At 45.5% G+C, this 23,134-nt stretch overlaps 1 protein-coding gene across 1 annotated transcript in view; it reads left to right on the forward strand.

Annotated features, from left to right (window-relative positions):
* The first annotated feature begins 14,178 nt into the window (after positions 1–14,178).
* The window catches only part of GALNT12 (polypeptide N-acetylgalactosaminyltransferase 12), a 66,129-nt gene continuing 57,173 nt past the window's right edge, over positions 14,179–23,134 (forward strand). The window contains exon 1 of the mRNA XM_064150056.1: positions 14,179–14,558. Coding sequence (XP_064006126.1) covers positions 14,179–14,558 — 380 coding nt within the window. The remainder of the gene's footprint in view (positions 14,559–23,134) is intronic.

Here is a 23,134-nt window from a genome sequence, read left to right on the forward strand (position 1 = left end):
ACTCATTACTTAGAGTGCGAGGACAAAAAAGGATCACAGGATGTCAGGGGTTGGAAGGGACCCAAAGAGATCATTGAGTCCAACCCTCCTGCCAGAGCAGGACCATACAATCTATCTCAGGTCACAGAGGAACACATCCAGACAGGCCTTAAAAGTCTCCAGAGAAGGAGACTCCACAGCCTCCATCGGGAGCCTCTTCCAGTGCTCTGTGACCTTTCCAGTATAGAAGTTCCCCCTTGTGTTGAGGTGGAACTTCCTGTGCTGCAGCTTACATCCATTGCTCCTTGTCCTATCACAGGGAGTGAGTGACCAGACCCTGTTGTCCCCCCCAGCAACACCCAGCCTTCAGATATTTATAAACATCTATTAGATCCCCTATCAGTCTTCTCTTCTCCAGACTAAAAAGCTGCAGGTAACTCAGCCTCTCCTCATAAGGCAGTGCTCCAGTCCCCTAATCATCCTCATAGCCCTCTCCATCAGATCCCTGACCCTCTTTAACTGAGGAGCCCAAAACTGAATGCAGTACTCAAGATGAGGTCGTACCAGGGCAGAGTAGAGGGGGAGGAGAATCTCCCATGACCTGCCAGACACAGTCTCTTCTTAATACACCCCAGCATCTCATTGGGCTTCATGGCCACAAGGGCACATTGCTGTCCAACACTCCCAGGTCCTTCTCCTCAGGGCTGCTCTCCAGCAGATCACCTCCCAGCCTGTACTGGTGCAGTTTATTATTCCTTCCCAGGTGCAGGACTCTGCACTTGTCCTTGCTGAATCTTATTTGGTTCCTCTGTGTCCAGCTCTCAGTCTGTCCAGGTCTCATTAGATGGCTGCACAGCCTTCAGCTGTATCAGCCAAGCCTCCCAGTTTCGTGTCATGTTATGAAGGGGAAATTAATTAATGTGAGATTATATTTTTTGCAAAATTAATATTGTTTATTAATTTTGATATTCAGAACTCTCACCACCCCCAACCACTACTTTTAATAATAATAATAATCATCATCATTTCTTCGCACTGTCATGGAAACATTTTACAGATAATAACTAGATCTAGTAATAACCAGAAAAATATATAAATATTAATTGAACATAAAGAGAAGATTCTCGTGGTCAAATGCCACTTGAGGTCAATATGCCGCTTGCCCACTAGATGGATTCAAGGAGTTCTTTTCTGCTTATGGCAGAAGGCAATGGAGAATTACAAAGAGACTTTTAAGTATTTACTCACAAAATTACTCACGGGGCTAGCCACGGTTCCAGACAGTACCCAAACGCTTTCAGGGAACTCTGTCCTGTTGCCTGCTGAGACTTGATTCTTCCCAGGCTTCTGGGGAAAGGAGGCAGATAATCTCTGACCTTGTCTCCTGGCTCCTCTGGATGATCTGTGTATCTCCAGGGCTTCTTGTCTTGGCAGGTGACTTTCAGATGTAGGCAGGATGTCTTGCAATGTGCAGTCTTAGCACGATGTCATGCTGGCTATGCAGGCCAATTGCATGGAGGCATTTAGGCCTGTTCCTGGTAAACTCATGTCAGTGGAGATTCCAGGCAAACAGTAAGGCAGTATGCAACAGCTGCAGGCAACAGCAGGCACAAATAGAACGGCACAGCATGGCAGAGTATGTTGTTTACCTGTGTATCTCTTTTTATCAATGTGAGCTGACATTAATTGTCCTTTGGACACAGAATAGCCAATCAGAATGGCAGTTAGCCAAGCTTGACCCTATTAGGCGAAACCATAGGCTTGCTTTACCCAAATTTGGGGAAAGCACAGGCCTTACACAAGGCCGGCACAAGCTAAGTGGGTGTACCTTGTTTGCCGCAGGAGAAAAACCTGCCTGGGCAAGCCAAGTGTGCTAGTTTGAAGCAGGCTAGAATGTTTTGGTGAGAGAAAGTAGATAATTGGCTATGAAAGGAAAACATTGGTGATGTCTCCTTCCCTCACAGTCTCGCTGAGAGGTATGGGAACAGAAAGTAAACATTAGAAAACACTTTTCGCCATCTTCTCTCTCTGCTTTTGGCTTCAAACTAAGCTACATCTCCCTAACCTCACTGCCACTAACCTTGCCTCTTAACCTCTTGGCTGAACCTCTTTTTCTTCCTAGGATTTGGGGTAAGGTTGAGAGGGGCAGGGGGAAGGTGTAGGGGCAGTTGAGAGCCCCTCCTGGGGACTCAGGTTTCTGGGAGGAGAGTTGTGTTTCTGTATTATTTTTACTTTGTATATTTCTGTCTATAACTGTATATATTGTAAATAGCTGCTTGTATATTGTGCTGCTGTAAATAAATAGCTTCATTTATATTCCCAGAGCCCGTCTGAGTTAGCTGGGGTACCTTCTTAAGTAGGGGGGGGGCGGATAACAGCCAAACCACCACACCAAGACATGTATAAGCCTATTTCTGGCCCATCAGGCCTACCACGACATGTTATCAGCAAATTTGCTGAGCATACTCTGTCTGTCTGTCTGTCCACTCATCAATGTCATTGATGAAGATGTTGGACAGTACTGGACCCAGCACTGATCGCTGGAGTACTCCACTAGTTACTCCACTAGTCCAGCTGGACCTGGCACCACTCTTTGAACTCATATATTACTCATAGCACTGAAGTTAATATATGAGTTCATATATGAACTCATATATTAACTTCATTCCTTTCAGGCAAATAGACAGAAATAACATTGAAAAAATGTACTAACAGACAAAAAAAAAAGATGGTAAGTGCCTGTACTCTAGGATGACTAAGATTAATTCCACCATGTAATATTGACTCTTGCTTCAGAATTGTGATCTGTAAGCAGGCCTCCACTTTGTCTAATATAAACAGCTGCTATAACTTAGTGAGGAATTTAGTTCATTTATATGTTTTAGAATATGCCATAATTTTGGCCAAAGCTTAAAAAAAAATTGCAAATTGGTATTTTTAATCATGGCATCCACACAAGAATGTATGAACAATCAGTCAAGTTTCCAGCATGACAGACCTTCAGTAAGATGTCACATCATACCATATTCCACACACAGAACTGGACTTTTGTTCCAGTACTTTTTGACAGCTGAGCTTGCAATCTATGGCTTCCTTTATGTACAATTTATCTTCTACTCTGTGCGTTTCATGCTTGCTACTTACCTAAAGAGAACATTTGTATCTCAACAATGCACACCTACAGCAAGCAAATATACCAATTGGTGCCTTTGGCATGCACATCTTTAAGTCATCCTGACTTCCATATGACCTTTTGGACAAGGTATTTTGTATGCATATATATTGGTGTATATAGGCATACATATCTACATATGCACATACCTGTACCACAGAGATCTCCAAACTCATACAGGCTTGGTCCTGCCCAAGTCATCCACTAAATAATGTCTGGTTTTATTAGTATGTTCAGTATGAGAATTACACAGCATCCATTAGTCTGATGGCAGATCCTTGAAATAGCTGACAGTTTCTTTTTCCCTCATCAAGTCTGTGTTTTTAAACTATTTTATTTTTAGGCCTCTGTACCACTGTTCTTCCTCTCATCTAGATTTCTCATACATTCCATAGCCTCTGCACTATGCACCCAGCTTCACGCTTGACCCAGAGCCTACTCTGTAAAACAGGGTCCTCACTGAAGGACCAAGGACCTCAGCACCCACCTTTTGGCACAGATCTGCCACTGGGAAAGCAGGGTGCAGCCTATTTCTCGGGCTTACGTGTGCTATGCAGCTGTCTCAAATAAAGACATAACAAAAACACATTAATGAAAAAAAAAACCTTGGCACTGGTAGGACAGTAGGCAAAATAATACAATTTTAAAAACACAAGTACACTTCTGCTGACAAAGGAGAGGAACAACAGCCAAGGTGGGAGTTGTAAGGGGGAGGTATTGTTTCTTTGCAGGGCAACGCTATTTTACACTTAAAGTGATAGTGAACAATGACCCTTAGGTCCGAAGCTATATCTAGTGGGTGTGTTTTAGAATTTGGCTGAATGTTCATCTCCTTGAACAAATTTCCTATCTATCTGCAAAGTATTTGTACATCATGTTCCTCTGATAATTCTTTTTCAGAATACATAAGCGTTGGCTGTTACTAAAACTAGGAACATAATTCTGGAACACATTATCTGGTACTTTCTTTCCCCCTGAAAGCATGAATTTGGGAAGCTATTTGAACTTTGGATTTATTAAAAACAGAGTCTCTCTCAGCTGGTACTTCTCTCCACACCATTTCCATTTTAGAGTTTTGTTTCATTTTGGGTGAAAATAAATAGGCAAATCCTGCCTGACAAACCTGGTGGCCTTCTATGAACAGGTCACAGTATTAATAGACAAGGGGAAAGCAGGTGATGTCATTTACCTGGACCTGACCAAGGCCTTTGACACTGGGCAGTGAGTGGCTGGAGAACAGCCCTGAGGAGAGGGACTTGTGGGTGCTGGTGCATGAGAAGCTCAGCATGAGCCAGCAGTGTGCACTTGCAGCCCAGAGGACCAATCAGAGACTGGGCTGTATCAGGAGAAGTGTGGCCAGCAGGCTGAGGGAGGTGATTCTCCCCCTCTACTCCGCTCTGCTGAGACCCCACCTGGAGTACTGCATCCAGGTCTGGAGCTCCTATTACAAGAAGCATGTGGAGATGCTGGAGTGTGTCCAGAGAAGGGCCAGGAGGATGATCAGAGGGCTGGAGCACCTCTGCTATGAGGACAGACTGAAAGAGTTGGGGCTGTTCAGTCTGGAGAAGAGGAGGCTCCCAGGTGACCTTCTTGTGGCCTTCCAGTGTCTGAAAGGGGCTTACAAAAAAGTTGGGGAGGAACTTTTTGGGCTATCAGGAAGTGACAGGAGTAGGAGGAATGTCGCGAAGCTGGAGATGGGGAGATTCAGACTGGACATGAGGAGGAAGTTGTTCAGCATGAGAGTGGTGAGACCTTTGAATGATTTGCTCAGGGAGGTGGTTGAGGCCCCATGCCTGGAGGTGTTTTAGGCCAGGCTGGATGAGGCTGTGGGCAGCCTGATCTAAGGTAGGGTGTCCCCGCCCATGGCAGGGGGGTTGGAACTGGATGATCCTTGTGGTCTCTTCCAACCCTGACTGATTCTATGATTCTAATGACAACAACAGGAAAAAAATTGCAAAACACTACCAACAAAACCCCTAAACCTTGAACCATTGAAAAAGGTAAATTTTAAAGCTTTTGCAAAGTTTAGTTCCTCTGCAGTTTTATTCTGAAATGTATATTTCATCACTACAAAATATGAATAACTTTTAATAATAATAGATGTGTAAAATGATTCACTTTAACTTATCTCTTCAAGCTTTCATTGTCTGTAATGCAGTTCCTTCAAGAAGCACATATATTTTAGGTCAACATTGCTGCAGTTCAGGTGGATATTTCAGTGAGCAGCAAATACACACTTAATCTCAGGTAGAAGTTTTTATGGTTGATTATGTATTGTTGTGTTTAGCCTTCTTCTCTGACCATGTTTTGAAAGCTCTAGTCAGTATTTTTTTTTTTTTAGGGAAAAATACAATTTCACATTTTTTTAAATAAACTCTCCAAAGGTATAAATTACTCCACTGATCTTCTGTTTTAATTGTGGCACCTGAGAGCACAACTGATCTTCCCACATAGGTTTTATATGACTTTTCTGGTTACGCTACTTATTTCTTATTGAAACTGTTGAAGCTATTGAATTCATAGCTCACTAAACACTCTTGTTGATGTTTTAAAATAAATAAATAAGTCCTCTCAAACCAATTGTTTCTATTGTTATTAACCCATCTGTACCACCTCTCCTTTCCCCTACCTTCCCCCCCAAATAAAGGGCAAAACACCCCCAAAAAAACACAGGATTTCTTATAATGAACTTCTCCATTAAATCACTGTTGTGGACAGAAGGAAACTTATAAGTTGGAGATTGTTTTTTATTGTCTAGGGCTTATTTTTACATTCAAAGTAGAAGTATTTATGCTTTAAGCATTTCAGCTCGGAAATTTCAATCTTCTCATCTTCATTAAGCCCCACAAACTTTTAGAGAAATTTAAGTGAAAGTGTCTTTGACTTCACATTTTTTACGTCTTATCCAAATTTATTTGTGAATGGAACTAATTTATTCTTAATTCCTTTTTCATTAACACCATTATTGAACTTTCCCTTGCTCAACTTCTTCAGATTTATGTGCTTAGACATCGTCCCCAGGGAGCTAACATTTACTGGTCTCAATTTCAATCCTCACTGCAATGATAATCACAGAAAGCCTTCCCAGCTACTTGCTTTAATGGCATTATTATTACTAAGAGCTGCATCTCTTACTTTCCCAGCAGCTATAAACTTTGTGTGTGTGTGTGTGTGTGTGTGTGTGTGTGTGTGTGTGTAAGCAAAGAAATGCTCTCCTAGCTTTTTTTCAAGCCCCTTCTTACTTTTAAAATCTGATGGAAAAGTATGTATGCTGGTTATCTTCTTCAACAGTCTTGTCTGATTTTACTCTGCCTGCTGCTGGTTGCATAGTTGCAATGTCCTGTCCTGTCAAATTCTGTTCCCAGTTTCCCATTTTTTTTAATCTCAAAACTTGGTTTAGTCATGTGATCATATCCTTGTGTTTCTTCCATATTGCTCTGATACTTAAATAAGATACTTATTTCCTCTATTACTTAAGAACCTCTGCAACAGAAATCTCTTACTCTCTTTCTCACTGTTCTTAACACTGTGGTGGTTTGGCCCTGGCTGGGGGCCAGATGCTCACCAAAGCTACTCTATTACTCCCCTTCTTAGATGGACAGGGGAGAGGGTAAATATAACAAGCGAGGAACGTGTCAAGACAGAAGCAATTTAATGGGGCAGAAGTGAAAGCAGACTATGCCCAGATACTTCCCAGGAACCAGGTCTTCAATCCGCTGAGCAGTTGCTCAGGACAAATACCATCAATAAATGCCCCCATGCTTCCTTCTTTCATTTAGCTTTTTTATCTGAGCTGATGTCACATAGTATAAAATACTTGGGTCAGCTTGCCCAGCTGTGTCCACTTCCAAGATCTTGCCCATCCCTCAGCCTACTGCTGGGAGGGGGGAATTTTGGAAAAACACAGCCTTGGTGCTTCACTCAGCACTATCCACAAGACTGGCATGTTACCAACACCCAGCTACTACTGCAAAATACAGAAGATGCTATGGGGAGAACTAACTCCTTCTCAGACAGACCAAATACAATCTCCACCCCTTATTCCATACCATTTGCATCATGCTCAGGTTTCACATATTTCAATATATGTAACCATCTCACTGGATTTGATTGTCATACTGAAATCCCTTCTTGTTTACACTTACAACCTAAACTAATATTTAAACCATCTTAATATTCAACATACAGATTTATACCTTTTAATCAACTGCTATCCCCAGTTATTTAATAGAGATATGTTACTTTTCCATTCCATGAGCTTTTCCCACCAGCTGTGTCCCTGTCTGTGGTGTTCAGGATTGGAGAAGCAGTACATTCTACTGTTGGGCACCAACACCAGCTTGGTTTCAGTCACTGTTGCATTCCTATTCTTGCAAAACTCGCCCTTCACCAAATCAGCTCATCCTACTCTGTCACTCCTGCAATACACAACTCTCATCCTAGATTATTTTGCCCCTAAGGTTAAATCTGCATGAGGTACACACTGAATCGCCCCATCCTTCCTCATTACCCAACAAGTACACCCAGGACCTTGAGTAAAGACAATCTGGTGAATGCCTTTCCCCATGGGAGGAGCAACTCATGCTGCCTTCCCCAGACACTTCCCCATGGTGAAACTACAGAGACCTTGTATCTTCTGACAGTGTGTACAAGTTTTGCTTGGGCAGAACCATGAAAGTTAGCAGATCCTCTAGAGTTAACTAGCCAAGCGGTTTCTGCCAAGTTTGCATTCCAGTGCTTACATACCCTGTTACCCAATGCTCTCAATATGATCTTTAACAGTTCATTATATTTTACAATCTCCCAAGAGGCTTGTGGGTGATAGGGAGTGTGATACGCCCACTCAATGCCATGTTTCTTGGCCCAGCAACTGATGCCATTACTTTGAAAGTAAGTCCCATCATCAGATTCAATTCTTTCAGGGTATCATGTTGCCACAGGATTTGTTTTTTTTTTCCAAGGCCTAAGATGGTGATCTGGGCAGTGGTATCGTTTATAGGGTATGCCTACAACCAACCTGTAGTTGCTTCTACCATTGTGAGTATGTAGCATTTGCCTTGGCACCTAGCCACCACACTTTGTTCCCGAGAGACAACTCTGGTGGCTAACCTGATTGCAGCCAGAAAACCATTGGAATTGGAAAGTTGCTGTATGGAGTCTCACACAACAAGTTATTGAGGCCACAATTCTTTCCCACAACAAAGAGCTCTTCTAAGAGGCTGGCCAGTGTAGACAGCTCTATGATCATCTCTGTATTTACTGTGGCTACATCAAAAGCCCACCCTTTGGGTTCTTGAAGTACCCTCTCCTGAGATAACCTATGCCAAGAATACAAGGGGCCTCTAGGCTGGTCACAATGGGGTGCTTTTCCCACTTGTTCCCTGTTAAGCACATTAATAGAGACAATAATCAGCCTCTAATACAGATAAATCTTGGCATCCCTCTGTCAGTGCAGAGATCCAGACAGGTTCTGTGCCTCTATATACTGATGGCATCAATGTACTTCGTGCACCAGTGTCTACTAACACTTTATATTTTTGTGGGTCTGATCTGCCAGGCCAGCAAATCCACACAGTCCAGTACACTGCATCATCCCTTTCTTCCTCCTTGCCAAAGGCAGGGACCTTTTATTTCTTGTCCTCACCAGAATATTCACTGTCTGACCTTGGTGGTGCCAGATCAGAGGTTCCCTCACCAGGATCAATGAATGTAACCTCAGTTCTTCTCCACCTGCAAGATCATTTGTTGCCTGCTTGTCCACTGTTTCTTCGTTACTGGGACAAGATCATAGTTGGTGTTTGGGTCCCCAACTCAACCATGGTTTCCGCAGATGAAGTTTGGGTGCCTGCTCCAACTACAGTCCTTTGAGAGTACTCAGTGGCTCGATAGGTACAGGCCAGGCCCCAGCACAGAGCAAGAAGCTGTTGCTTTTCATTGGAGCAGGCTGGTCACTTTCTCTCAGGTGATGCTTCAATTTACTGGAGTTACTCACCTGTTCCAAGGTAAAGTCCTAGGCTATGGGAGGTGATACCAGTCCTAGGAATCTGCCCAAATCCTTCCACACACCCTGCCACTCAGGAACCAGCCACCTCAGGGCCCATTTCAGCACCACCTCACCCAGAAGCTGCCTCCTTTTATGCCATGATGAGACCAGGTTCCACAATGCCCATAATGTGCCAGTAATATTGATTAGCAGTATTAAAGAGCTCACCTAAGGGTGGGCAAGGCCCTTGGGAGCCTGCAAATAAAATCTTCTACATCAATCCCAGGCAGGGAAAGATGACAGCTCTCACAAGAGAACTACCCCAGTACAGCAAGGCTACCAACACCAGAAAAAGACACATAGCCACTCTTGCTTTCAACATGTTCCCCAACAGAGCAAAGCAGAGATCCCCAATGCTGCCAGCAAGCTCCATGACCTGCAGAGGATCTTACAACTTAACTATAGAAAGCCTAGCAGACAACTGCTATGGTTTGTTTTTTTTTTCCCGGTCAGGAAGCCAAAAAGGACTCTGGTGGTTTGGCCCTGGTTGGGGCCAGATGCCCACCAAAGCTGCTCCATCAGTCCTCTTCTTATATGGACAGGGGAGAGGGAAAATATAACAAGAGGCCTGTGGGTCAAGATAGAACCAATTTAATGGGGCGAAAGCAAAGGCCACACAGAGAAGCACGGCCAAACAAAAATATTACTCTCTGCTTCCCATCAGCATACAATGTCTGTCTGCTTCACAGAAAACTGGGCTTCACAGTATCACAGTATCACAGTATCACCAAGGTTGGAAGAGACCTCACAGATCATCAAGTCCAACCCTTTACCACAGTGCCCAAGGCTAGACCATGGCACCAAGTGCCACATCCAACCTTGCCTTGAACTGCCCCAGGGACGACGACTCCACCACCTCCCCAGGCAGCCCATTCCAGTGCCTAATGACTCTCTCAGTGAAGAACTTTCTCCTCACCTCGAGCCGAAATTTCCCCTGGCGCATGTAATGGTTGCTTCAGAGGACAGATGCCCTCACACTTGTCTGTTTCACTTCGATTTTTTATGTGAGCTGATGACATGTGGTATGGAATACCTCTTTGGTCAGTTTGGGTCATCTGACTCAACTGTGTCCCTTCCCAAGGTCTTGCCCATCCTTCAGCCTACTGTTGGAGGTGGAATGTTGGAAAAGCACAGCCTTTGCGTAGGTGTGTTATCAACACCCAGTTCAAAACACAGTACTACAAAATATGCAGTGGGGAGAACCAGCTCCATCTCAGCCAAACCAAATACAAACATTCAGTCCTACATTTTGCTCTTTACATCTTCCCAATATCCTCCAATAACTTCCTGTGGGAGTCCAGGAGGATCTCCTTCTCCTTTGATGAACTTCAGGAAGCCCTTGTTGCACTCCCTATTCTTACCATGTTTGTTACTCTATTCTAAGTAATCTTACACAAATAGAAAAGCCCAAGCATGTATGTTCCATACAACCAGATCTAAACCAGCAGCATGTTCCAGAAATGTTGGCTGCATCTTTAGGGTTTACCTCTCCTCCTGTGTACTCAGTACCAACACCATCAGTTGGGTTTTCTTCATTTAGGAAGGATGGTGAGAAAGGGGACAACATAATCCATGGTTATGGAATTACTAGTGCCACTGAATTCTTCAGAACAAAAACCAGCTTCCTTTATATACAGTGTATATGCTCATGTCCAGCATATTAGTATTTGTTCTACAATATTTACACAAGCACACTTCACTATTATTATGCTTGTTATTCCAGCCAGTATGAAACTAGATTTTATACATTATCTGAGATAGATAACCATATAGCTGAATAAGAAGTAATAAAATTATATACACACACACACATTCATCTGCAGTGTTGCATAAAGTGGGGGTTAAATTTAGTGAGAGATGAATCCCCTTGCATTCTACCTGAGTCCTCAGAGACTAGAGGCTATGCGTGACTGCACTTACCTCTTAATAGTGATGATGATCAGAATGGGTTGCTATAAGTCTGATACCAGACACATTAACAGCCCAGTTTTCCTGTAGGCCCAGTTCCCTTCAAAAGGAACAGTTGGATGCACGAATAACAACACAATTTCCCATGATTATAGGTCCAACACCAGATGCATGATCAGCCCAGTTAGTAGGTCCAGTCACATTTAAGCAGGCAAATGATTGCTGATGATAGGAACTTAACTGCAGAAATCACTACACAGCTTTAAGGACACACAATTGTAATTACATGTGTAATTATCAGGGACAAAATACAATCAGTAGCAAAACAGAGGTTGCAGCTTACCAAAAGGGCATCCATTCTAGGGAGAGCGAGAAGGACAAAGCCTGTCAATGTGTCCCTAGAGCTTTGTTGTTGAATTCTCATCCACAAATTAGGTTCCAATAAGGGCTAATATTTATACCTCTATTTTCTGTTGTGTAAAGTGTGGGGGTGGGACTGTAGTCATATCACTAAGTGGTGCAGAAGCATTTCTTCATGGGCCTTTCAGACCTGGTGTCTTTCACTGGGAAAAAAACATCATATTCTGCTAGTAAAAGTCGATTGTAGCCAGGAATAGTTGACTGTTGTGATAAGACAAAAGGAATACCAGGGCCACACCTAGCCCCAGACAACATTCCTTTTTTATCCCATCACAAATGAGGACAGCTGGGCCTTCACCCAGCCAAAGTGTCTGTTTTAGAACTGGATGCTTAACAGCAGTTATGACCTTTCCTTTTTCCACTATTTGTGCTTCCATCACTTCCGTCCCACGGCTGCAGTCCCATCTATGCACTCCAAATTGGTTTCAAATTCAGGAATCATACCTGGATGCTTGTCAGCAAGTTATGCTATCCTGTTTACAATATTTGTGCTTCCAACATGCAGATCCGCCTAAACTACTTGATTTATGCTATTTTGCTAGTGTCAGGATGATTCATTATTATTCAGCACTCTTCTGTCCAGAGCAATAGTTGACAACCTCTCTGTTTGTTGTCACATAGAATATTTATTATCATGTAAAATCAGAAACAGCTCATAGCTGTGTGCTGTGACCCTGTCTGGCACTGACAAGGTTTTTCCCCTTTCTTAGCATCAGACATGTTTTCATCCACTGCTTAGCAATGCTGGTGAGCACCACCCAGTACTGCTAACCAGGCTGAAGCTGCTCTCCTGGGATGACTGGTGTTGTCTGCTGGGTTGATCTTGACAGGCCTCCAACGGGAGAGGATAGTGCAGTAAACAGTCTTTTTGTAAGATGCGTAGAACAAGTGACACCTGGAAAATACAGTTTCTGTGACGCCTGAAAAATACAGTTTCTTCTCCCTGCTGAAAGTGAGAGCTAAACTGTATCAGTTATGTTACACTTATGTTAAGGTTTTTCAAATGTAAAGTCACAAATTCTCACGTCATCTCACAGTCCCAGGATCACAGGTTTAGATGGATGGAGCTGCACCCTGTTAGGGGATGGAGGAAAAATGCTGCCGGACATGTTGTTGAGTATGAAGCAAACAAGGAAGTTTTGACTAAATGTCACAGCTTCTTTTATCCCATAGTACGGCCAAACCATGAGATGGGCTGCCTGTTATTTGGATAATAAATTTTGGCTTTTCACCTGTCCTCTGCATTTTTGAGACCACACCATCTGACTTTTGTTGTGTTTTTGGTTTTTGGTTTTTTTTAACCAAGAACACTGCTTTCTTCAGTGAGTTTGTCTTTAGCTCTCATGCGTTCTTGGCCCAGTTCTGTTTACTTCTAAAGCACCGGTTGTGCTGAGGCAGCAGAATGAAGTCTGATTTTCTACTGACTTGTTTCCCTCAGCCCAAAGCTGTTCTGAGTCCTTTCATGGCAAATAACCTCCCTCATCATCTGCCTAGAGCCTGGATGTCTGTCATGAGACAGGAAGCCTTGGGACCATCCAAATGATCTGCAATGGTGAAAACAGCTTGTTGTGCCAAACTTTCCTTTGCTGGGGGTACACCTGTGCATTTGCCATATGGCTACCAATGTAGATGAAGGTGACAGGGTTACCTTTTCCCTGAAAGGCGAGGGCAACATCCCTTCCTCTCTCCTTCTCCCCCTAATCCCTGAAGTACATGACCCAGCAGCACTGGGCTGGTCCTTCCCTGAGAGCACCTGTGGCTGGGTCAGGACCATTACTGGCTCCACTGGTTGTATTCCCAGTGAAGGCTCAGAGCAAACTGGAGGAATGTGCCAACTACCTTCCAAGAGGGTAGAACACCTCTTCTATGAGGACAGGCTGAGGGAATAGGGTCTCTTCAGCTTGTGGAAAGCTCCAGGGAGACCTTATAGTGGCTTACCAGTATCTGAACGGGGCCTACAAGAGAGCTGAGGAGAGCCTATTTATAAGGGCTTGTGGTGTCAGAACAAGGGACAATGGTTTTAAACTAAAGTAGGTACAGCTAGATTAAAGATTAGGAAGAAGTTCTTTATGTGGTGAGACACTGGAATGAGTTGCCCAGAGAAGCTGCATACGCCTTATCCCTGGAGGTGTTTAAGACCAGGCTGGATGAGGCTTTTGAGGTGTCCCTGCCCACGGCAGGAGGGTTGGAACTAGATAATCTTTAAGGTCTCTTCCAACTCAAGCCATTCTGTGACTCTGATTCCCTGTGGTGCCACAGCCCTCGGGGCCACGCAGCCTACCGACCACCATGGTACGGCTCCAGGGGAGCCGGTCGGGGAGCGGGCGGGCGCAGCCCGCGCCACAGACACGCGGAGCGACTTCGTCGCCCGGGGCCGCAGGCGGGTGGTGCTCCCCGCCCCACGGCACCGACCGTGAGCGGCTCTTCCGCACCGGGCCCCTCAGGGCTGGCCGGCGGTGGCGGGGCGGGGAGGAGGGAGGAGCCGCGGGCGGAGGAGCCGAGAGGGTTTCCTGGCGGGGGCAGCGTTGGCAGCAGGCGGTTGGCGCGGCGTGGGCAGGTCCGTGAGAACTTCGCCGAGTCCTCCTGGGACAGAGGCGCGCCCATCGCCGCATTCGAGTCCGCGTGGGGCCACCCGCGGGCCCGCCGCCTCTTCAGCATGGCCGGCCGCCTCGGCCGCGGGATGCGCTGTGGCAAGCGGGGCCGGAGCTGCCGGGGCGAGGGCGCGCTGCTGGCCCTGGGGCTGCTGGCTGCCGTCGGCTTCCTCGCCTGGCGGCATGGCCCGCCGCCCCGCCACGCCACGCTCCGCGCACCGCAGCCGCCGCCGTCCGCCGACGCGGAGCTGCTGCGGAAGCCGGTGTACGCCAAGCCGGCCCTGGACCTGAGTGCGCTGGGCGAGCTGGGCCGGGCGGTGCGACTGGAGCTGAGCCCAGCCGAGAAGCGCCGCCAGGAGGAGAGCATCCGGCTGCACCAGATCAACATCTACCTGAGCGACCGCATCTCCCTTCACCGCCGCCTGCCCGAGCGCTGGAACCCGCTGTGAGTACCCGCCGCGACACCTGCCGCCGCCTCCGGCGTCGAGTGACCCCAGGGCATTCAGGGCTGGGGCGGAGGAGACGTGCCCACCCGCGGTGCGGTTCGCTAGACCAGCCTTTCCAGGCAGAGGAGCGGCTGAGGTCAGCGGGATAACCGTGTCTCAGCTGCAGCTCACTCAGAAAGGTGAAGGCTTTAAAAACTTTCTTTCCTCTCCCCGAACGCTTTCAAAGCACAGGGGCTTCTTACGAAGTTAGCTGGGAGAGTGGGAGCCAGGCACAGTCAGCGACAGTTCCCTGGAAGTAGCGTGTGAGTGGTGCGTGTGCTGCCCGAGAGAAGTAATTTTCCTTATAGCCCTCTCAGCTTGGTTTGAGCCCTTGAGCCTACTGCCGTGGTTCTGCTGCTGTCCCCTGGGCAGGTCACCCCAGGCATCAGCGTGCTTTTCCAGTCACACCCAGCTTGGCAAATACTGCACTTCCCAGCCTTCAACTTTACGTTGTATTCTTTTCAACTTTTACGTTGCTTCTTATGTGACACAGTATAAGGCGGATTGTTTCATCATCTGATATACCAGGAACATGCTGCTGTTTCACGGTATAGAAATGCTTATAAAGATGTATAATGTTTTCCTAAATTGAGACTTTTCATGTTCTTGGACACTTAGTTGTCAGTGCAAGTTTACCGTGTTATGGTGTAATCACTTGAAATAAGGATTAGGTACTGCTAGGAGCAGTGATTCTAGTTTGTGGGCAACAGATCAGTGCAGAGATATAGTCACGTAATTGTTTAGGTTGGAAAAGACCTGTAAGATCCAATGTTAACCTAACAGTGCCAACTCCACCTCTGAACCATACCACTGAGTCGTGAAGTCAGTGCTGCATAGCAGGTCTGACTGTATAATCAATCAGACCCAGTGCAGATTACTCAGTTTGGCTGAGTGGCTCATCTCAGCATGATGCTGTCATGCGAGTGCTGTCCAGATGGTGAGAGGCATGGGTTGAGTGGTTACAGGTATGTGCCGTTAACCACAGGGGTCAGGACAGAGCCAGGGCCGAGTCTCTGCTTCACCCGATCTTGTCCTCAGCCAGTTTATTTCATTGCAACAAGTGCGTGTGGTACACTAGCAAAGAGATGTGAGAAACTCAAGAGTTCTGCCTCTACCATGCATTAGCTTCAAATCAGTGTGTCCTGTTTGGTAGTTCACCGAAGTGTGGTTATAAATGCTGAATCTAACCTGTGAATACTAGAATGTCTCTTTATAAAAATTGCAAGGCAGGTGCAAGATCTTTTTACCATAAATTTAAGTGTGTTGGTGGACTTGTTTTTCTTGGTTATCTTTTATTCTGCCCCTAGAAGCAGTCTACAGATTGTAATTTAAAGTGGACCATTTTAGTTGCATTTCTGCAGGGGAAAAAAAAAAATCCAATTATTCCAGAATTCTTGCCATTTCTTTCTGACAGAATGTTGGAGGAAATGGAAGAGCACAGTTATTGGTGCAGGGGACATTATAGATGGGAGGGAAGATACTTGAAAATTACGCAAATTGGCAGATGGATTTTACTACAATGAGACATCCTTTTTAATTTGAATATTTGGATGTTGAAATGACAAAATGTATCCAAACCAAAAGGATTGCAAGGCATCACTGGCATAATCTGAGAGATAACAGCCTACTGAGTCTGGGGCTGCAGTGTACTGTTGTGGCATTTTCTGGCAGACTCCTCATACCTTTTCACAAAGCTAAATCTAAATTATGGCAGGACTATCACACAACAGCTATCCAAGTCACACAACAATTACTAAAAACTCCCACCTTCTCCAAAGACAATTTTGCAATAGTTAACTACCTGTATTACTGCAATAAAGTTAACTGTGTCTCTTAAAAAGGAAGACCATGTGAAAAAGATCTAGGAAGAAGAAACAAAAATCTTGAAAAAAGGTATCCATGAGCCCGTAGAGATAGAAAATTAATTACATGTCAGCATAAGTCTAGTTGGTATAGGTTCAAAAGTCAAGTCTAGGAAAAATATGATTTAGTTTCTTCACTTTAAGGTTAGTAATGCTTGACTACTCATGATCTTCAAGGAACATTTGGGTGAGGCTACAATAGTAGGTAATAAGTAGTAATGGTAGACTTCAACCAGACTACATTTGCCCACAAAAATGATGCAAAGGCTAAATTTTTAGATATCAATAAAACAGGTGACAAATGCACCATGTTTTAGTAGAGTCCTGGATGAGAAACAGAGAACCATGTGCAAGCAAGCCTTGGATCTCTTCCAAGTCTATTGTTTGCAGACTGTGGTGGGGAATAGAATTAGTAGCAGATAGATAGGCATGATCATAGATTCATAGAATCAACCAGATTGGAAGAGACTTCCAAGATCACAGAGTCCAACCTATCACCCAGCCCTATCCAATCAACTAGACTAAGTGCGACTCCACCACCTCCCTGGGGAACCTGTTCCAGTGGCAAATTACTCTCTCTGTGACGAACTTCCTCCCAATATCCAGCCTATACCCTGCTTGGCACAACTCTTTACATGTTCTTCTGAAAACTGATCCTGTTTTCTACTGAAAGACAGACCTGGAGAACTTAACAGTTTCTATCACTTCCTGTTGATGGTTCCTGCTTCCTTTAACTGTCTGCACTTGAGGTCAGCAACTGATAATAGTATGTTTCATCACAAAAACTTTTTAGTTTTATTGCTGTCTAGAATTATGTTCTGTATGTGTGTATACATAAATATACCTATGTACATATGTGTGTATATACACACACATAGTATCACAGTATCACAGTATCATCAAGGTTGGAAGAGACCTCATGGATCATCAAGTCCAACCCTTTACCACAGAGCTCAAGGCTAGACCATGGCACCAAGTGCCACGTCCAATCCTGCCTTGAACAGCTCCAGGGACGGTGACTCCACCACCTCCCTGGGCAGCCCATTCCAGTGTCCAATGACTCTCTCAGTGAAGAACTTTCTCCTCACCTCGAGCCTAAATTTCCCCTGACGTAGCTTGAGGCTGTGTCCTCTCGTTCTGGTGCTGGCCACCTGAGAGAAGAGAGCAACCTCCTCCTGGCCACAACCACCCCTCAGGTAGCTGTAGACAGCAGTAAGGTCACCCCTGAGCCTCCTCTTCTCCTGGCCAAACAATCCCAGCTCCCTCAGCCTCTCCTCGTAGGGCTTGTGCTCAAGGCCTCTCACCAGCCTCGTCGCCCTTCTCTGGACACGCTCAAACCTCTCAGTGTCCTTCTTACACTGGGGGCCCCAGAACTGAACACAGTACTCAAGGTGTGGTCTAAGCAGTGCAGAGTACAGGGGCAGAATGACCTCCCTGCTCCTGCTGACCACACCATTCCTGATGCAGGCCAGGATGCCACTGGCTCTCTTGGCCACCTGGGCACACTGCTGGCTCATGTTCAGGTGGGTATCGATCAGCACCCCCAGATCCCTCTCTGTCTGGCTGATCTCCAGCCACTCTGACCCCAGCCTGTATCTCTGCATGGGGTTGTTGTGGCCAAAGTGCAGCACCCTGCACTTGGAGCTATTGAACCCCATCCCATTGGACTCTGCCCATCTGTCCAGGCGGTCAAGGTCCTGCTGCAGAGCCCTTCTGCCCTCCAACCCAGCCACATCTGCCCCCAGCTTGGTGTCATCTGCAAACTTGCTGATGACTGACTCGATGCCCTCATCCAGATCATCTATGAAGATGTTAAAGAGGATGGGGCCCAGCACAGATCCCTGAGGGACACCGCTAGTGACTGGCCACCAGCTGGGTGTGGCACCATTCACTACCACTCTCTGGGCTCGTCCCTCCAGCCAGTTCCTAACCCAGCACAGAGTGTTGCCATCCAAGCCATGGGCTGATAGCTTAGCCAGGAGTTTGCTGTGGGGGACAGTGTCAAAGTCCTTGCTGAAGTCCAGATAGACCACATCCACAGGCCTCCCCACATCCACCAAGCGGGTCACCTGATCATAGAAGGAGATCAGGTTAGAAAGGCAGGATCTGCCCTTCCTAAACCCATGCTGGCTGGACCTGAGCCCTTTGCCATCCCTCAGGTGTGCAGTTATTGTCCCCAAGATAACCTGCTCCATCAGTTTCCCTGGCACTGAGGTCAGGCTGACATATTAAACATCTGCATATGCAAACTATTACAAGTGTTCTTTTGGTAAAATTTTCTGCATAAGTGTTATAGAGGGGTTTGAGTCTGAGTTTGGGGTGAGATATGAGGCTGATTTAAAGGTTACTGAATAATTTACTAATATATACAAAGAGAATTTCCCCCAAACTTACATACAGCTAACCCACACAAATTCTTTGATACAGTCGGCGAAACTATTTTACAGGATGTCTATATAGAGCCAAATTAAGCAACTTGGTAGAGGTTTTAAAAGTGTTCTAATCAGAGAGTCTTGTGGCATAAAGTGCCACTGGTAAAGTTAATGAAATTCCTTTAGCAACTTGAATCAAGAGAGTTCGAATACTCACTAGTTGGAAGTCTCAGTATCCGTGTTCCCAAAATATATATAGCGAAAGCCACGTGGTTGATTTCTCATGGAGCTGATAGTTCAGTTCTAATTGGGGCACGCCGTCTGAAAAGGTTCCACGGGCACGATCGGGCTGATACAGCGAGCTGGAGCGGCGGCCGGCCGGGAACGCCTCGTTCAACCATCCACTGGATAGGTGCAGAGTATCACAGTATCACACAGTATCATCAGGGTTGGAAGAGACCTCACAGATCATCAAGTCCAACCCTTTACCACAGAGCTCAAGGCTAGACCATGGCACCAAGTGCCACGTCCAGTCCTGCCTTGAACTGCCCCAGGGACGGCGACTCCACCACCTCCCTGGGCAGCCCATTCCAGTGTCCAATGACTCTCTCAGTGAAGAACTTTCTCCTCACCTCAAGCCTAAATTTCCCCTGGCGCAGCCTGAGGCTGTGTCCTCTTGTTCTGGCGCTGGCCACCTGAGAGAAGAGAGCAACCTCCTCCTGGCCACAACCACCCCTCAGGTAGTTGTAGACAGCAGTAAGGTCACCCCTGAGCCTCCTCTTCTCCAGGCTAAACAATCCCAGCTCCCTCAGCCTCTCCTCATAGGGCTGTGCTCAAGGCCTCTCACCAGCCTCGTCGCCCTTCTCTGGACACGCTCAAGCATGTTGTGGAACAAAGGATCCTGTAAAGCGAACAGAGGTAGTGGCCCCAGGCAGCAGGCAGGCAGGGAGAGGTGAGCAGAGAGAGTGGCAAGAGCACCTTGTTTACCTGCATTGCCCTATTTATCAGATGTGGGCCGAGATTGATGGTCCTTTGGCCATGATATCCTCCAATAGGCTTCTGGCAGTCAGCCAAAACACACCAAATGAGGAAGGGTCCACAGGTCTGGTACCCCCAAATATGGGAAGAGCATGGAGCCTACACCTGGTGGGCCATACGCTAAGCACATGGGCTTATGCAGCCATGTTATACAACCTGGGCCCTGGGCAGGCCAGACTTTGTGGCACCAGGCCTGTTGTGCCCTTCGTGTCCATTTAATGTGTTTACCCCTGGTTTGGGCAGAAGAACATATTTGGGCAGGAAAACATGTCCAGGTAAGGCAAGGCATGAATAAGCCTATTTGGGCCTATGGGCTCTCTACTACAATAAGAATGTAAAGAAACTACTAAACGGTGGCACAGTTTGTATAAGGCCAGAAGTTAAATATGTTGTAGGATCAGAGAAGGTGGAGGTTGAAAGGAATCTCTGGGGTGCCTAGTACAGCCTCCTGCTTGAAGCAGGGCCATGTCAGCATTGGTGTGTTGCTAAAGGCCCTTCTTGTCCTGTGAAATTTTGAACGTCCCCAAGGGCAGGGATTCAGCAGTCTCTCTGAGCACTTCTTTCAAGTTTACATAGCTGCCACAGAATTTATTCTTCCACACACACTGCCCTCATAATGTCTCCTGGATGGCCCATGTTGTCTTCCCAGTATCTGTCCTCCATTTCTTGAGTTTATACACATATGGAAGGTAACCATCATAGAAAATTTGATACAAGCAATTCTTCTCCATCAGACATCGAGCAGTTGAGGGCCATGTTGTGACTGATGCCCTGTAAGTGCAGTGGGATGGGCTCTGGACTGGGCATTTTGGCTGCTACTGCTCTGCCATCCCCTGTGCAGGGTAAGGCAACATCCTTCTGGGACTTCACCTCAAGTACTCGTTTGACAGGCCTGCAGGACTAGGCAGACAACCAACATGGTCTTTTAGACAGCCTTTTGCAGTTTCTTAGAGTATAAGAAATACCTTTCCATTCTTTCTGCTTGGGTTCTTTTGATTAAAAACTGTTCTCAAGCATTATTCCTGATTTTAGACATCCATTTTAGACAACCTAGAGGTGCTCCAACCCTTTTATTCCCTTCTGTTTTTCTCACAGTAGGAGTTCATTGCATGTTTATTTCAGGGATGGTTGCTGTAAAATCACATTACCCTTGTTTTGGCTGACTCTTCTTGCAAAAGGAACAAGGCAGGGATAGGCATTCTGTGCTGACTCTGTTTTGTGCTGTCTCTTTCATGGTAGAAGCCTAAATCAGCTCTTGAGCCTTGTTTCACATGTGATTGGAAGTAAATGAAATTTTAAGTCTTTATTTACCTAGCAAATGATTTGGAGTAGCCAAGAAAGCATCCAAAATATTGAATGCGATCTGCATGATAATTAGAAGCTATAAACAAAAATGTAGAGATTGGTTCTTTAATTCCTGATTTTTTTGGTGTGTTTTGGAGATATGTTTATATATGTATGTTTTATGTGTTCATGTTTTTGCATGTATGTTTTTATATGTATGTTTAAGTATCTGTATGTAGATAGATATACACAAATGCTTAAAAAATCCTCTGTCATTGCCATTTTTTGGTGTATTGTGTAACAACTTTGTGCTAAGAGTTTTCTGACTTTCAAAAACGCTTTTCCCATCTATTCCCAGGACTTAATGTGATTATTTTACAGTGTCCCTTCGTACCATGGTTGATTTGTTTACTGGGTTGTAAATGCCAGTCTCCTGGCAAATTCCAAGAAGAATCAAGATTTAGGTTTTCTTCCATCTTCTTATCCAAGAATTAACAACATCTGATTTTTATTAGGCATGCTGCTCCTGCCAGGAGTTTTAACCTGACCCTGTTCCAGGAAATGGCACAGCACTCAGGTGTTTCCTCCTCAGCTCACCATGACTGCCTGACTTTACCCAGGAGCTTCCCCTTAGAATCACAGAGTGGTCTGGTTTGGAAGGGACCTCCGAAGGTTGTCTAGTCCAGGGGCATCCTCAACTAGATCAGGTTGCCCAGATCCTTGTCAAGCCTCACTTTGAATACCTCCAGGGACAGGCTCCAGCCACCTCCCCAGACACCTTGTTCCAGTGTTCCACTGCCCTCATGGTAAAGAACTTGTTCCTAATAACCAATCTCAATCTGCTCTTCTTTAGTTTGAAGCCATTGCCCCTCATCCTATTGCTGCAGGCCTTTGTAAACAGTCTTTCTCCATCCTTTTTGTAGGCTCCCTTCAGGTACTGGAAGGCCTCTATTAGGTCTCCCTGGAGCCTTCTCTTTTTCAGCCTGTCTTACAAGCAGAGGTATTCCACTCCCCTGATCATTTTTATGGCACTCCTCCCCCTTCATCAATGCCCTTCCTATATTGAAGGCTCCAGATCTGGACTCACCAGAGCAAAGTGGCAGAATCACTTCATTTGATCTTTTATCCAAAAGTGAATTAACTGCAGCACCTTTTTCTGAGTATGTGTAGGAAAAATGAACTCTTTGGTGAGCAAATCTGCAGCAGTTTGACCTTGTCAGTGCATCCTTCTAACAAGCAGCTGATGGTGTGTTGTGTGCACAAGGCTTGCCTCAGCACAGGTGTTTGATCAGAGTCTGCAAGACACAGCACTCATCTAGTCATTAGGGAATGCTTTGATAAAACACTTAGAGGTGTATTTAGTTTAGTAGTTTTGTAACATCATGGTTGCTGATTAGTGAGGTTTTTTGTTTACTGAGCTTTTCTAGGATGGACAATTGGTAACTAGTAACTGTATTAACTACATCCCTAGTCATTACTTAATTGTTCATTAGCAGCATTCAGCAGGCTTTAAACTTGCAAAGCAGTGTGTCTGTGGGACATCTCAGTGTTTACTCATACAAGTCAAGAGAGGGAATAATAAATTTGCAGCATTGTACACTTGATTTTTGTTTGTGAGTTTTTGTTGTTGTTATTGTGTTTTCACACGCTCCTCTGTTTTTGGAGACTTGATCTTATCACAGTGTACTGTGCTGGATTTTATCCAGTGACTGGCCTGGAGGGTCTCTCCTAAGGTGATTTGTTTCAGCAGACAGAATTTTGGGAGCGTTTACCTGGGCTGGGACTGGGTGGTGGGAAAGTGTGAGCCAGCATTGCTTTAACCCACACTGCTTATGTGTTCCTTATGTGTATCCAGCCTTGCCCTGGATAACGTGGCCGTTCTGGGAGTTATCAGCCTCTTCCTGCTATCTGCTTTGCTAGTTGGGCCAAGACACACCTTCCATAAACATCAGCACCTTTTCCTGTAATATCCTAACACAC

Source organism: Pogoniulus pusillus, chromosome 10 (genome assembly GCF_015220805.1).
Source record: "Pogoniulus pusillus isolate bPogPus1 chromosome 10, bPogPus1.pri, whole genome shotgun sequence".
NCBI classification, from domain to species: domain Eukaryota; kingdom Metazoa; phylum Chordata; class Aves; order Piciformes; family Lybiidae; genus Pogoniulus; species Pogoniulus pusillus.